This window comes from Rattus norvegicus, chromosome 2 (genome assembly GCF_036323735.1).
Source record: "Rattus norvegicus strain BN/NHsdMcwi chromosome 2, GRCr8, whole genome shotgun sequence".
Classification (NCBI taxonomy): Eukaryota; Metazoa; Chordata; class Mammalia; order Rodentia; family Muridae; genus Rattus; species Rattus norvegicus.
This window is the reverse complement of record NC_086020.1, coordinates 190,062,483-190,078,936: the sequence shown is the minus strand read 5'-3', so window position 1 is coordinate 190,078,936 and position 16,454 is coordinate 190,062,483. Positions and strand designations below refer to the sequence as shown.

Genomic DNA, 16,454 nt, shown 5'->3' with positions numbered 1-16,454 from the left:
GGTCCTTGGCGTGTGGTACTGATGTAGGTGTTCATATCCATGTTGTTGCCAGAAACTATGAACAAGCCCAGGATCTTGTTGACTGAAAAGGGTAGGGAAGCTACTTTTGCAATGGTATGGGTGATCTCAGATGCACAGTTGAGAGAGAAGAACCCCTATCCCACCCAAAATAACAGCCTAAAAAAGGAAGCCACCAAAGAGGACTCTAACTATTGTGATAAGGATGCTGAATGTAGCCAATAGATGGCTTCTGACCAGGGCTGTGGGTGGAGAAGGACTCAGTTTACTTTAGGGGGCCAACCACTAGAAGCTTGACCATGTTCCAGTAGGTATATGGATAACATAAATTAGACTTGCTTATTTTTCCCTTTCTTCTTTCTTTTTTTGGGGGGGAGGTGTGATTGGGTTGCATGTTGAGAAATTCCCAAATAATCAATAAAATATTATATTAGAAAAAAAGACCCAAAGAGCATTACAGACTAATAGTTCAAATACACCTACTATACACCTTAAGTAAATCATCTTATAGCCTTCACATGATTGTATTTATGGCCCTCTGCTCCCTGAGTTATTTCTCAGGTTCACTGCATTTGCCCTTTCGTATTCCTGATGGTTATACTATAGCCATATATACAGTAGATATCAAGTATGCATTACACAGTATTGAAATAACAAGAGGCAGAAGCTATTAGTAATGAGAGAGCTGTGCTCTAAGGGAACAAATAAATGAAAGGCAGAACCAAAAAAAAAAAAAAAACCCAAAAATAACCACGGAGAATTAAAAAGACTCAGTGGCTCCTAGACCTCCTGGGAACTTGACTACTTATTTTGATAGTCTTCAGTTGCCCTACCCTGGAATATTTTTCAGATTCACTAGAGTTAACAAATGTCAGTGAGCCAAGAATTTAGTAGCTGCCTCATCAGTGTCACAGACTCAATCTTACTATAGTTTAAACGAACAGAAACTACTTTAGTAGCATCTCTATGAGAGTCGTTACAGGCAAGAGTGACACTCACTCCTTATGCTACAATGTCAATACATAGGCACAGTGTACAACCACAGCACACAGTACATACTAATTTAGGGAACCCAGTTGAATCTATGACACATTATAAATGCTTTCACTGAGTTGAGCCAAAAAGACCAGACTGAGGGACCAACACCTAAGTGGCGAGTCACCTGAATCCAACGTTGGAATGAAGAGCAATATTCCAATATTCACAATGCAGATGGTGTAGATTCATTGGGTTATGAAAGACGAGAAGTAAGGAATTGTCCTGCGTGTGGTAGTACGAGTCAACACATCGGTACTGCTGATGAGCCTCCTGAAGAACCTGAAGATAGAATAATTTTATCGCTCCGTTGTTCTACCCCCAGGGGAAGAGGCGCTTACTAGAGCAGCATTCCTGACCCTGCTTTTCCCCTCTCATTGCCACATCATTGGTCAACTTTGATTTTCCAGTGGATTCTTTTCTAACTACTAGAAAATGAGAACTTAAGTAGAGTCGGCCTCAGGGGTGGAGACACTGGCTAAGTACTCTCCACGAGTGTTAGTAGATAACAATCAGCTAGTTCTTTAAGTTTTCTTTGCCTCCATATGCGTCGATTCAGTTTTAGCATTATTAAATATTGCAGATAAAATGGACATCATATACTAGGATGAGCATGACCTGCTCCAAGTTCATAACTGACACCCAACCCCCTAGTTAATAATATTTGAGGCTTTGGGGGGAAGTTATGAGGGTGGGGATCCCACCCTAGGATTTGTGTTCTCATCATCTGGGGCATTGGAGAGCTCTCTCTCTTCTCCCTTTCTCTGCCATGGATGACTCGGCAGAACAGGATCATGTGCAAGGCAGGAAGCAAATTCCATCAGAACCCAGCCAGACCAGGCCCTGGATTCTGTTAAGCTTATTTCTTAAGCTCTGACACTCTTCTACTATTTAAGCTGCCTAGCCTGAAGTATTTTGTTATGGCAGCCTATGTAGACAAAAGTAATAGATAACATTTTTTCCCCTGTTTCAAAATGTCAGGTCTCGTTTGCCAGCATAATAAGGGAGCTGCCAAGAAGAGGGTTTGTAGGTTCTGGTGCTGGAGTTCAAGCCAGCTGTCTTCCGGCTCTGATTTCTCTCTCTCTCACACACACTGTGCCCTCCATATATACTGCATGGTTATAGTGAAATGACTTGAGTGGACTTTCTGATAGATGCATCGCTATGTGCCTTCTGCCTCTGGCTTGTTACGAAATAAAACACCCACAGCCTGCACTGTAGCAGCAGCCACCAGCAGAGGACACCAAGGCATAGCTGCTTGTCCTGTTTCCTTCTCAGTGTCAGTCAACAAGACGTAGCGTATCCACAGGAAAAGGAAATGGACAGCATCAGGGTTTGGTTTGTGTTTTCAATTTAATTTACCTTACCCAGCTTTGTGTACTCTGCCATGCGGATAATCTCAAGGAATTAGTTTCTTCAAGGAAAGAGTTGTTTCAGTGCTGCCTTTATTTCTATACTAGTAATAGATCAAAAATAATAAATTTATTTTCCAGTCTGGGCCCCTGTATGAGCCTCTTAAACATCTGCTTTCTGAGGAAATTAAAATACAATTGCCCTACAACCCATTTCTTACCTACCATTTTTGAGAGGCAAATTCCTCTGAGACACAAACCTAGGAAACAAAAGTTTGTTTCCAGTGAACATGTACCCCTCCTTTTAGACAGCAGAAGCTCCGCCATCTTTGACTGTTAGGAAAGGTAAGATTTCCAGAGCCGTGACTGACTGGCTCTCAGCATTTGAAGTGTTTGCATTATCTTCCCTTTTTACTAACTGGTGTTTGCCCTTTACGTGTTTTTTCTGGTCTCATGTAGTTCATGAAGAGTGAGCAGTGATGGTGCTGTAACTCAGTGAGATGTATTTGCCTGACAGAAGCAAGGGCCCTGGGTTGATCATTAGGACCACAAAGCAACACCTACCACCGCAGTGAGAAATGATCAGCAGAAAGAGAGTTAAGTGTCAGGCACTGTTCTGGGAACACACAAATGAATGGAAGGGACAAAACTTTCCTCTGCAATTGGATTAAGGTGTGCTACAGGTCATTCTGAGTGCTGATCAAGTGAGTGAAATATTTGAATTATAGAGAATGGATCAGAGTGAAAACCAAAGCAGTGTGATAATTAGGCAGGCCAACACAAGGTGATGGTGGTGGTAAATTAAAACAAGGGTCCTTAGAACTCAGGGTACCCTTGTCAGTCTTGTTTTACAAGGCGACTGTCCCCTGCTGCTGCAGAAAGGCAGGTGGCAACCCATAGAAGGTGAGCTAAGAGGATAAAGATCAGAGGACCCTTGCTCCTACTGAGGGAGAGGCACACTAGGGAGAAAACAGAAATTGTATAAATGTCTAAATCACAAACATGAGTCACAAGTGTGGGCCATATATTAATTCTAAATTTTACAGTTGTTACATTTGAAAAAGTGAGACAGGTAAAATCTACATTTGTTTCCTTCAATTTATGAAATGTTATTATTTCAACATATAGTGCATATAAAATTATGAAGAAGTTATATCATTTCATGCTAAGTCTTTGAAACCTAGTGTGTTTGGTCCCTGTAGCTACATGTGGAGTGTCATATGACTCTGTCTTCTTTCTTGTTGAATTTCTCTTTTTTATGCAGAGAACCATTTTTCTTTATCATTGATGAGGTTCAGAAGTTGTTAATTTTTTCCCCCATAACATGGCCCTGTAGATTCTTCTGGCTTTAACAATATGGGGATATAAAATCTGATCAAAATGAGATTCAAATTAGAAAGATAAATCATCCCTAGTACAAGATTTGCAAACTCTAAAACGAGCATGTGTTCATTTCTGGATTTCTTACTGCTTCTTCTTAGGGCAGTTAAAAGCATGTTTGGATGGGGCACATTTCCTTTCTTGCTTGTTTTCTTCCTGTTTCTCACTTAGCAACAGACTTTTGGCCAAGGTATTTACAACTTAACAATTTCTATGTCGTAGGCTTATTCCTAGGAATGCACTTACTTACTGTATGTACCGGCCTTGGCCTAGCACACAGCACTAGCGCAGTGACAGCCAACTGCCACAGCTACCATTGACCAGTCCATTAAAACAGAAAGCACCAGGAAGCGCTGGGAGGTCTAAATAGAAGAGGATTTGGGGGAGGGGAGAGGGCATGGTGTTGTTTCCTAGTGAAGACATCCAGCAGTCTTTATGGAGGCAGAAGTTTTCCAGCCATTTGGGGGATTTCCTGGGAATGCATGGCTCAGTGTGGGAACAAACTCATTTTGTAGCTGAAGTCAATGTGAGCACTGAGTTGAGCGAGATCTGAGAGAGTGACCCAGAAGTGAACTGTTCCAAGTTACAGCTCACCTCTCCAGAACTAGCCCTGTGCCTCTCCTGGAGAATCACAGCCCATAAATACCTGAAGCAGGACTTTCGGCTGAAAATGTTCAGTAAAGCTCCAGTCCATTAAACTGCGCTGTTGTGTTTTTTTAATGTCCTCTATGTCGGCCTCCACCACCATCTTCTTGGGTTTCTTAAAAAAAAAAATGAAAGAAAGAAAGGAAGAAAGGAAGGAAGGAAGGAAGGAAGGAAGAAAGAAAGAAAAAAGTCATGGGAACACACTTTCAGCTCTAATTTGTGTGAGTCCAAATGGAGCCCCATTAGACTCTGTGGACTCACCCCCATGCGCCCCATTTAATTGTGGGAATCTGCATATGTATAAAGCCATATGGCAACATTTTAGGAGGGCCCCTGCCAGAAAGAAGTACGCCTTTGACTCTTTTTTTTTTTTCAAATGTGCAACATAACCTAAATATTTTTATTGTTAGGTTATACTCTTCGGAGTCCTGTTAGCAATTATAGGCAGGTTTTCTGAACTCACTTCAAGACAGTGTTAGTTCTACATGGGCTGTATGGCCAGCAGGTGTTTGTGAGGTTGCCAAGCCACACTGTCTAGAGAGGGCAGGGAGCTGGGAAGTTTTACTTCAGTTAGGGAGGCTAGCACATTTAACCCCTTTCACTCCAGATGGACTGGGAATGGGTGTCTAAATAGCCCCTCCCCTACATCAATGCTTTCTTTTACAATCTCGCTCGCTCTCGCGCTCTCTCTGGTCAGGGTTTTCTCAGATCATCTTACTCGTCATCTACACTTTAAGGAAAATAATTCCTTACCTTTTCAAGAGAATCATCCTTTGTGGCTGCTCCACCTTTGATCTCAGTGTCCATGATCTGCTCTGTAAATCAAAGACAGCAACATGCAGTTGTGTTTGGGCTTTGTTCTTGCCTCTGGCCGGCGCTGTGTTTCTATGGTTGGCCGTATGATCTATGTTTCTGTGCTGAAAAGGTAATTCCTGAGAGGCAGGTTGCGTGCCTCCAAAAAGGTGTTTGTGTCGATAATTCTAAGTCAGTGCCTACCTAGAATTTATCCTGGAGTCTTTGAAAAGAACCTGGCTTCTAATCTGGGGTGCACTAAATCATGCAGCCATTCTTCCTCCAGGCTACATATTGTTCACTTCTTGTAGTGGAACCTTTGCCTTCATGAACTGCAAACATTTACTGGCTAAGCTAGACCACCGATTCACGGCTTTCATTCACCTCCCTCTGGTGATCTTCACAAAGTCTTTTCAGATCCCTGTGAGCCTTGCCTGGTAGATGACAGAAGAGTAAACAGGAGAACTATCAATGAATTCACCTGTTAGAGTGACAGCATCTACCATTCTGTTGAGATCTTCTGACCACACATCATTAACGAACTATTAAACGAACCTGTGCACATCGACAGGCAGAGTTTACCGGGCATCAGTTAAATGAACAAATGAGTGGGCACTTGGATTCCAATGTACCCTGCTGGGAGTGAAGCATATGAGCTACCCCATGAACAAGAGCGAGAGCACCCTTGTCTAGGAAGCAGCAGCCATCTGAATAGATGAGAAAGGAGCAGGTCCATGCCAGTGCTTTTCACCTCGTGAAGAACACCAGGATTAATGAGAACGCTGAAGAAATACTGCTGTCATAACACCCCCCCCCCACACACACACACATCTGAAGAAGCAAATGGAGTATACTGGAGAGAGGAAGTCTTGCGGGAGCATGCTTCGGTGGTGCTGAGTGGCTGAGCCGACCTGGCTCCTTATCGGCTTGAGAATAATTGCAAATTTCATGTCACAAAGATGTGTGCAAAACACTGCAGCCTCCCTCTGCCAACAGGTTCCTCCCAGTCAGTCGCCAGCCCTTGTTTATCCCATTTCAGATTGACTGGCCAGCTTGCTGTGTGTGGGCAGGTCCACATTTGGCTTTCCCTCTGTCCGCCACATTTTCCTGTGAGCTAGTCACCTGTTTCACGCTCTGGCCACCTTCCTGAGAACCTCTGTCTTTTGCTATGCTTCATTGTAAATCTTAGCGTTGATGGGGTGGGAACCTATTTGCCCCTCTGCTTCAAATCACTATTGCCGGAGAGCAAGACTGTGCCCTTAATGCACACTATGTGGCTGGTACCTGGTGGGCATTCAGTGCTGTTTTTTTTCCTTCTGATCGAATGCGGTGAATGTATGTGACATATAGAACTAGAAGGGATAGCGGAATCATATAGAAAACAGAAATGTGAAAGCAAATCTATATGCCAGGCTGATCTGAATGTGAGCATTAGATGTGCATTTTCATTTTGTTGCAAAGAGACCCACACATGGGATTCTAGAGTGGTAAGTACTGACGCCCACCAAGGAAGGACACGCTAATTCTTTTCTCTCGCGGGAGCACATTTATGTGCATCTTAAGTCCTAGTTTCCTCTTGTCCCTTGGTTGCTGCAGGTGACAGAATGAATATTCCATCTTGACTTAGCGGAAGATGTTAAAGCCAATTTAGTTCAGTATTTGCATAAACATCCACGGAAGACAGAACTCAGGCCAAGTATGATTCTAAGTAGACCATGATGTCCCCTGTGTCCTTGTAACAATTGATACGAAATCTGTAGAATAAAAATTCTTCTACCCGATGGCCTGCCAGATTTCCGGGAGACTTGATATTCCCTCCTGGGTCTAAAGATCCAGGAACAAAACCAACTGTTTAGAAAGTATGTTCAAAACTTATACACCAGTGATTTTGTCAAAGGAAAGAACATTTTAATACTAAGCTGAACTCTTGATTTCACAGTGGAATAAAAGCCATTGATTTCTCTCTGTCTGATTCCTGATTTCAACCACATAATCCTTTGACAGTGTGAGTCAGTAGTCTTTGACACATCTGGAAATGGATGCTTTCCCGTCCCTTTGAAAAACAGCTTTCCTAATCTGTTTTACTTTAGAGATAACAAGATCCCTCTGCAAAGCGCTCACTTTATTAAAAAAACACCCAACAAGCATAAAGGGCACATCTAAACCTACAGCCTCATGGTTATCAACTCTCAGGTTTTTCATAAATATCCAGTGGGCCCTGTCAAGTTCAAAAACAGTCTCAGATGGAAACCCAGGGTTTGGTTAGGAGAAGCACAAATAATTCAGCCCTTCATGTCCAGAAACAGTCGTGTCAATGCACGTGATGCCAGAGTGGTTGTGCGGGGAGACACTGACATGATTTCTGCTTCATTGAAATGGAATTAGAGTGGTTGCTTTTGAAGTATGAACTAGAGTTAGGAGGAAAATGGAAGCTCAAGCAACATAATCCTCCTCTTAGGGGAACAGTCACAGAGATACGAGGTCGGCTGTCCGCTCTGCTCAGACCTAAGGGCTCCTCAGTGCAAGTCTGAATTCTCTATGAACCTTGTAGGGCTAGGGATCCCTCCTCTATGTACATCTATGTTCTATGTACATCCATCTGCCTTTCAGCCTGAGGATGGATAGTGGTAGAGTCATTCATTCACTCTCCATGGACTCCACCACATCATGTGAGTGGTTTGACCACAAGGTGGCAAAAGTTGCCTGAGGAAAGAAAGCTCTATTGGAGAGCTGCCTGCAGAAAAACAAAACAGAGCTAAACAAACGCATTTGTCTTCCCATTCTGCGTGCGTGGGTGGTGGGTGGGTGGGCGCTTGTGTGGGCGCATGGGTGAGTGCTTGCGTGGGTGCGTGGGTGAGTGTTTGCGTGGGTGCGTGGGTGGGTGCTTGCGTGGGTGCGTGCATGCGCGCATATTTGTGTGTGTGTGCGCGCGCGCGTGTCGTGCATGCGTGCGTGCGCGTGTGTTGTGAGCTAGGCTGTCAGGTAAGCATACTTAGGACATAAAAAGGAGTCTACTGTTGGGAAGGAAGAAAAAGGCAGCAAAACCAGGATAAAGGATAAGAATCAGCAAGACAAACAAATTCGGGACATGGCCAAACTATTAGGTAGCATCATGAGGAATTTCTGAGGTGAGGTAGAGGTGCTGTCCTGTTTCCTATCTGTATGTGGTGGAACTAGCCATTTAAACCTAGTTGCTTTGGCTTTCTTCTCTGTAGAACTGAGGTGATAGTGTCTTGCTTATAGGTTCAGGGTTTCTATAAAGCAGTAACAGACGGAAGATCCGTGCCAAGGCATGGTGCTTAGGATACAGCAGAGCGATATTAAATCAGCACCAACTTCTCTGTCTTCTCTCCCTTGAATACTTACTCTCTGACAGCTAGTGAGCCACCTTTGAAAATTTTACTCCCTTCTGACCTTTTCTTCTCCTCTCATCCAGATAAGGAAGATGCCAAGATGACCATAGTCAATACCCACTTAACTCCTGTAGTTTTGGGGAGCTTACAGGTTACTTCAACATGCCTTTGACTATCATGAACTGCCACACACGCCCACAGGAAAGAGCCCACAGCATGACTGTTTCATACAACAAACATAAAGAAAAGTCCCAGTGGCTCTTTCCTGCATACACTCTTAATAAATTCTGGTAAGCTCTCCAGTTGTAATTTGAGTGTGCAGGGAACTGTTTGAGTTTCCATATATAAAATAGTTACAAATAGTGATATGTTGTTCTTTTCCTCCTAAAGCCACACTTTTACCTTACTTTCTGTTGATGAGTTGGCTGGGCTTCTGGGATTTACCTCCCTGATCTTAGAAGAAGAGGGATCCTATTTTTTCACTGTAGCATATAATGTTTATTGTCCTAAGAAAAATGTTAATAAAATCGATGCGCTTTCCTACTATTACCTGTTTGCTACCATTGGTTACCATAGGAATTTAAATTTTTTTATAATTATGATCTAGAAACCGATCTGTTTTCATCACTAATAATTAATAAATCTAATTTTTGCAGTGTATGTATTTTCCTCCTGATCTCAAAATGTAATTTTGTTGGGAGATACTATTATTGTTTGGTGTCTTCTCGATAGACTTTCTCATATTTTACCGCAGAATTTTGTATTTATGCTCATGACTGAGTTTGTTTCTTTTCTGACCACCTTGGTAAAATTTATTATGATTATGCTTATCTTCCTAAATTACCAAGGGAGGATATTGTAGCTTCTATTTTATGGAATAATTGTTGTTGGGATTACAGTGATCTGGGTTTTTGAGGGTTTGGTATTAGTTACCAATGGCATACCACCTCCAGGCTGGTTACGCCCTACTTAGGGTGGTTTTTGGAACAACCAAATAGTTTACTTACAAGACTCTTTAGGTTTCTTCTTTTGATCATTTTTGGTAAATTTCAAAATTTCAGAAATTTGCCCATTTCATTCTCAAATTTAGTAGAATAAAATGATTTGCCTCCTCTTTCTGTTACCGTGGCAATGGGGATTGAACCTGGAGCCTTGGGGATACCAGGCAAGGGCTCCACCACTGACTTTATCTCCTGCACTCTTTTCAGTTTTAATGTCAGGTGTCCCTAAGAACCTACACTTGGAGAAGGAGTTCCGATGGTTAGATAAAGCCAGCATTCCTCAGGAACTTGTGAAACAGTTACCTCCTGTCTGTGTGCCAAAAGAAGCCATTCCCCTCTTGCAGAAGAGACATAGGGCTCTCCACTGACATACCTGTAGTTCATATCAAAGCCCATGGTGATCCCCAGGCTCCTTCAGTCCCCATTCACAAGGACCAGTTACACATCCAAAGTCCCTTCATCTTCTCACCTCCCCCTTTACCATAAACTCCCAGGCCTTCTCCAGCTCACCAGCTCCCTTCTTCCCAGTTCTTCATCTTCCTTATACCCTGTATGGTTGTTTTCATGCTCTGCTTCTCTACCACTGGCCAGATCCAGTCTGTTCCTTTTTCTCTCTGCTCTGGACTTTTCCTGATGCTTCTGAATTCTCAATCTCCCTCTCCCTCTCTCCCTCTCTCTCTTCCTATCCTTCCCCCCTCCCTTCCCCTCCCCCTCTCTTCCCCTTCTCTCTCATACATAATCAAAAATAAAACTCCTCTGCAATAATGGACCAGCCACCTTGGTGGTTCTTTACACATAGCTAAATAACTCAAGGTAGAAGTTTAACTGGTTAACTTTTTAACTTTCAGGTTCTTTTTGGAATTCATTAATTCAAAGCTGTCAGCGTCCGGACATGATCTTCTTCAGCTGCATTCTACACATTTTTTACACTCAGTGTTTTCACTTTTACTCAGTTTGAAATAGGTCCTAATTTCTGTTGTTACTTATGCCTTAACCCAGGTGTGATAGGTACATGTATTTCCTAATTTCAGTCATGTGATACTTTATCATTCTTATAACTAATATCTACTGTGTCGCTGTATTGTGAGAATATATATTCAGTGTAATTTCAGTCTTGTAAATTTGCTGCAGTTTGTTGCAAAGCCCAATAGAAAGTCAGTAGTTTATAAACAACAAAGTTATGACCTTCAACAAGCTATGGTTGTGGAGGCCTTACTGGGCATCTAAGTGATTACAGAAAGTACAAGGCATAATGGCGTAAGGGACGTATAGCTCAGTTATGACATCTCTGGGATACAGAACAGAATGTGGGGAAAACGGACAAAGTGCCAAGAGGTTTTAGGGAAAGGAGTGTGGTACCAAGGCGTGTGAAGCAGGCCACCTCTCCTCTGAAGGTAGTAGGGCCTGCTGAGAATGACGTGCAGGGAATGAAGGAGCCGTGTCTCAGCCAGGCTTCTGACAGCAGTGTTGTAAGGCAGCGCAAACACATTTAATCCAGAGCCTTTTTGTACCTCTTAACATCATTCTTTACAGGGTTGTTCCTGAGGATAAGAGTAATGTCCTGAGCAAAAGGAAAGGCACGTGTATGGAGTTCTGGTCTATACTTGGCATTTCATTAGCTGTACTTTTTAAGCAATCATGAAGTACTGATGGTGAAAGTTGTAATTATGTTTCCTGTATCAATTAAGTTAATTTTAATTAATTTAAAAACTTAAATTAATTGACTAATTAATTATTGAGTTTTCTACGGGAAGAGTGAACTAAGAGGATTTCTTAAAAAATGGAATTGAAAAGGGAGGACTCAGTATGTTTTCTTTTCCAGTTACTTAAATATTGAACCTTTTCATCAGCTGAGAAGCACTTACATTACTTAAGTGATGCCTTTTGAGCTCGTCTCTTTATTTGTGTCTGAGCATAGCGGAGTCTTTGCCCATTTTCACTTACCCACAGACTCTGGTTGGGGACACATGGACCCACTGGTCTCTTTCTCTGTGAGCTGTCTATCACTAGAATACCGGGGTCTCGTGGAGTTGGAAGTAGACCCCATCACATTGTTAGCAGCAGGATGATCACAATTTGGGGAGTTTTCATCTCCTTGTGCATCTTGCTCAGCTTTGGCAAAATTCTGGTTCACGAATAGTGTTCTGTCTTTGTGTTCGGTTTCTAGTCAAGATGAAGAGCATTCATTAGACACAGTACCAGGATGGCTGCCCCTCCCCATCCCTTTCATGCAGCATACCTACTAATACTGGCTTGGCCTTCTGTATGCTCATCCTGTGGATGTACCGCTGTCTTATCAGCTTAGCGAACCTGGCAGGATTGTCCCAAGGAATGTTGACATTTTCAACATTTGTCTCACTGATCACCTCGGTGGGCTTGAGCCGTCCTGCCTCATCCACCTCTGAGAGCTTCAGGCTTTCAAAAGTAAATACCTTGAAGGCTCGTTCTACTTCATTCCAGCTCAGAACTTCTGTAAAAGAGCGGGACCCCTGCCTCAAGGAATGGCTCTTGTTAGTGCATGATGCAGGGCTGACACAGGGGCAACTGAGGGGTACCAGGGATTCATGTCATCATGGGTGCTGGCCTGATTTAAATACAGGCTTCAGAAGTCTTCAACAAATATCAAAGATCTGGGTACTAAAAAAATCACAATTAAGATATAAAGAGATCTAAGGCACACTCCCAAAACAGCTTCATAGCCTTAATCAGTGTTTGGTACCCATGTTCACATGCCCAAGCTTTACACGGTGCCATATTGGTTTAAATACCATATATATTTAAGATTTTATTGGCATATTGCCTTTTGGAATTTGTGTCTATTACAGGTTCCGATACTTAGAAGCTTTTCTTATTCATTCAGGTTCAGAAAAAGCCAAATGTAAGAACTGCCACTTTCCATGTTTGCATTTTAACGTTTCTCAGTTGTGTCTATTCAACTGTGTTCTGCATACAGCCACTAGGCTATCGGTGACAGCCTGGCTTTGCCACAAGGTGCCTAGGATTCAAAGAAGAAAATGGAAAGTTTAGTTCTTAAACTTTCAAAGTTCAAAACAGAGGTTTGAGAGGTAGAGACTGGCAAAAGCGACTCAATGAGATTACAGTAAAATAACAGTCAAATAGATTGTTCTGGAATAATGAGTCCTAGATTATCTTCATCCTCTGTAGGCCCCTCCCAAGATGAATGGAACAACATGGAAAATAACATAGGGATCTAGAAGAGAGACAAGAAAAGGGCAAAGGAGTTACCGAGTAAACAGTTGTTGATCTGAGTATGGTGGTATACACCTACAATTCTAGTAGTTAGCAGCCTGAGGCAGGAGGATGAGCATGCATACCAGGCCAGCCTCAAATCAATCTCAAAACAGACAAACAAAAGTAATAATAAATAAATATGTTCCTGGGGTTGGGGATTTAGCTCAGTGGTAGAGCGCTTGCCTAGCAAGCACAAGGCCCTGGGTTCGGTCCGCAGCTCCGAAAAAAAAAGAACCAAAAAAAAAAATAAATAAATATGTTCCTGAGTACCCATTGGGTACTAGCAACTTCAATGAAAGCTGGTGAGTAAAGCCATGGGCTCCTAGCTGTCATACAACATCCTTATCGTAGCCAAAGAGAGACAAATGCACATGACATCAGATGATGATGAAGAAGGTATGGGAGTGGAAAGGCTGTGTGCTCTTACAGTACACAGGAGCCCGGGGCGGGGGCGGGGCGGGGAGCTCAGATAAGGAGACAAAAACAAGGAAGGAGAATGAACATGCAAAAGAGGCTTGGAACTTGGCAAGGACAGAGTTCTGGAGACTTGTGTGTGACTGACATTTCAAGGAAGCAGTAAGACCATTGTAGACACAGGAGAACAGGCCAATGAAAGACTGGCAGGGAAGGGACTTCTCAGTGCGTGGTAGATAGCGTTGAGTTTTTTAAACAGGTGAATATCAGAAGCTTTGGATTAAAGAAGATGCATGACCTGATGAACATCCCAGGATGTTCTGGTCCTTCCATGAATAAAAGATTCACAAATGAGAAAGTGAAAGCACAGAATGTAGCCAGAAAGCCATTGAAATAGCCCAGGGCGATGTGATGGAGCAGCCTGGTTGGTGGGTGTGGGATGTAAGTAAAAATGAAACAGGGTGACTGCAGGGTTTAGTCTGCAGTACAGAATCCTAAGAGTACACTAAGATGAGATGGGATTCTAGATTTGTGTGAGTGTGAGTGTGTGTGTGTGTGTGTGTGTGTGTGTGTGTGTAAAAGTTCTGCTGATTTTTGTGTGCTCAGATTTTTTTCTGATGACTTTAATACCTTACATTCATTAGAAATATTAATTTATAATTTCCCTTTATTTTAAAAAACGGTTTTGAGACTTTCATGCATACATGCATGCATGCAAATATATTTTGATCATGCTCACCATCCTGTTCCTCTTTTTAACTTCCTGTCATCCCTCAGCATCCTCCTCAATCATGTAATGTCACCCCCGTCCTGGTCTCCTTCCTCTTATGGGAAAGGTTAGCTTGAGTGTACCCATTCTTTAGTGATATGCTGACAAGGGACTATCTGTCATCCCTCCATCCCCAGGACTAGGGTCAGTTATGGCACCAAGAAGGCAAATGGACTTCATATGACATTTGCCCTCCCTTCAGTTCAGTAGCATAAGGAAAGGATCCTTGTGAGAGCACCCAGGGGACAGGATTTCAGTTGTGGGTCTACACTACTATTACAGCCCTACAATAAATAATTCAGCTTTCCATGATTTCAGATTTTTTATGAGATGGAAATATAGTTGAACTAGGTAAATCTCAATGTTCATCTGAACCAGGATATATTATGATTCTATAAGATATCTTCATATTTCAACTCATGTAGCTGGCAGTGCAGCTCACTGGTAGGGAACCTGTCTAACATATGGCCAACCATCGATTCAATAGTTAATACTAAAAAAAAAAAAAAGAAAGACATTAAATTTTTGGGTATAAATACTGCTTTCAGAATTCCATCTCAGGATAGCATTGGACAGGGATTTTTTTGTTGCTCCTCTGCCCCCAGACCACACCTTCTTTCCTTCCTTCTCACCCTCCTGTACAGGGGTGATCCAGCAAAATGCTCACAATCCACAAGATAGACACTCCAGTCAAATTCTGTGACCCAGACCTTCTATTTCTTTTCTTTAACCCAGAAAAAAAAAGGAGTAATTGTGGAGTGACTCAGGATACAGAGAAGAAAACAATTGGTAGTATGTTATTTCTCAGTGCAGATGGGGTCATGGCCGAGACGCGAGGTTGTTCTGAAGAACTTGCTTTGTAAACAGATGAGGGGCATTCTTGATTGTCGGTTAGGAAAGCTCTTAAAAGGCTTTGGGAGGCAAAGACATGCAGAGAGAATTGAACATGTCACTTCTATAAAGGACACGGATAGAGAGGTTTGTATTTAAAATCACCTCTCGTGGTCTCTTGTGCTCTCTCACCCCAGTGACACTGCAACTAGTGGGAAAGCCCCAGGGTAGCCATGTGATTGGATTAACAGAGAGATGGTCCAGACTTCAACATCTTCTGTCGAATGTCGAGTAGAAACACAGCTCCCACCGAAGTGGCAGAGATCTGCTTCACACACTTTTTCCTTTGTGCTCCTTGGGATGGGGTGCAGATACAAGTTGCCTGGAGACTGCCCAGTCTACTACACAGAACCATTCAGTGACTGCATTCTACACTCGAATGTAGTGCATTTTATCAGCACAGCTCGACTGACATGTATAAATGTCGTGTCCGATCTATTGAGTCAGGCGAGGTACATGAAAGGTATTTCAAGTTTCCTTTGAGTACAGTTCTAGAAGTCAAAAGTGACCTGTGTTGCCTGAAACTGGTCCACGAGACTCCAGACTAACAATTGCTTAGTTCAGGCAGTCACCTGCTCAGGCCTTCTCTTCTCCCTCCTCAGCTAATGCCACTGTGCTGTATGGTTTGTGTGGATTTCACCAATGATAAAGGGTCCGTTCTTTGGTGAAGCCTATCTATCTGTATTGATTTCTGTCTGTCTGTCCATCTGACTGTCTGTCTGACTGTCTGTTCTTCTGGGGAGGGACTGTGGTAACTTGAGACAAGAGGTTCTTGTTCAGTTTTATATTTTTACAGATACATGAACCATTGCTCCTGGTAAGTAGGACGGATTGCATCATCTCTAATGACACTGGTGGTTGGGGGAGGGGGGGCTGTGTGGTTCAAGGGTTTACAAAAACACAGTGGAAAGAAAATCCACCACATCAAAGTGCACAATGTTACATTCGTGAGCTTCCACATGGCATTGGTTGGAATATCATGGCCAGAGGCCGAGGCCTCTGGAAGGCCTTTCGGGGATCAAAATGCTTTTTGGGAATAAGGGTGCAACTTAAGGGCTATTAATTGAATTGGGTATAAGCCAAAGCACGGTACTCACCGTTGGTACAGAAATGCATCAGTTCATGAATGGTGGCAAGCCGTTTAGTGCTGTTCCACGGAGGCGGCAGAGGGAACTGAAGGAATTCCCACAGTGGCAGCTTGGATTGCATCTCCTCCTCAATTTGAACCGGGTCAAAATTCTTTTGGTCCTTACAAAAAAAAAAAAAAAAAGAAAAAAAAAAGAAAGAAAAGAAAGAAAAAAGAAGAGAGAGAAAGCAGCATGACAGAAGACACTAACAAGAGCTGTCACATGCCTTTTGCATACGGAGAAGGCCAAGCGTGCTATCTTCACTCTCATCTGGAAACGGGAAATCAGGAGTAATTGAGGGCGGCAAATTCACATTTGTAATAAGGTCAAAGAAGATAGTTCTCATTTTTCCAGAAGTTCCTGCAGCACAGGCACAAGGGAGCCTCCATTCCTGGTGACAAGCTGCCTGTGTTTGAAGTGGATTT

The 16,454-nt window shown here is 42.7% G+C and overlaps 1 protein-coding gene across 10 annotated transcripts in view; it reads right to left on the bottom strand.

Moving 5' to 3' along the window:
* Spag17 (sperm associated antigen 17) overlaps nucleotides 1-16,454 on the bottom strand; it is a 246,975-nt gene that overhangs the window by 120,687 nt on the left and 109,834 nt on the right. For 9 of the 10 annotated variants that reach the window (XR_005501147.2, XR_005501148.2, XR_005501149.2 and 6 more), the window contains 6 exons: nucleotides 16,000-16,150; nucleotides 11,816-12,046; nucleotides 11,521-11,739; nucleotides 5,184-5,245; nucleotides 4,432-4,545; nucleotides 1,181-1,335 (listed from right to left, as the gene is read on the bottom strand). Coding sequence is in view for 6 of the 10 variants with exons in the window: in XM_039103807.2 (XP_038959735.1) it covers nucleotides 1,181-1,335; nucleotides 4,432-4,545; nucleotides 5,184-5,245; nucleotides 11,521-11,739; nucleotides 11,816-12,046; nucleotides 16,000-16,150 (932 nt within the window). In the remaining 4 variants the exon portion in view is untranslated. The remainder of the gene's footprint in view (nucleotides 1-1,180; nucleotides 1,336-4,431; nucleotides 4,546-5,183; nucleotides 5,246-11,520; nucleotides 11,740-11,815; nucleotides 12,047-15,999; nucleotides 16,151-16,454) is intronic. The other variant, XM_039103808.2, reaches the window with a different exon arrangement.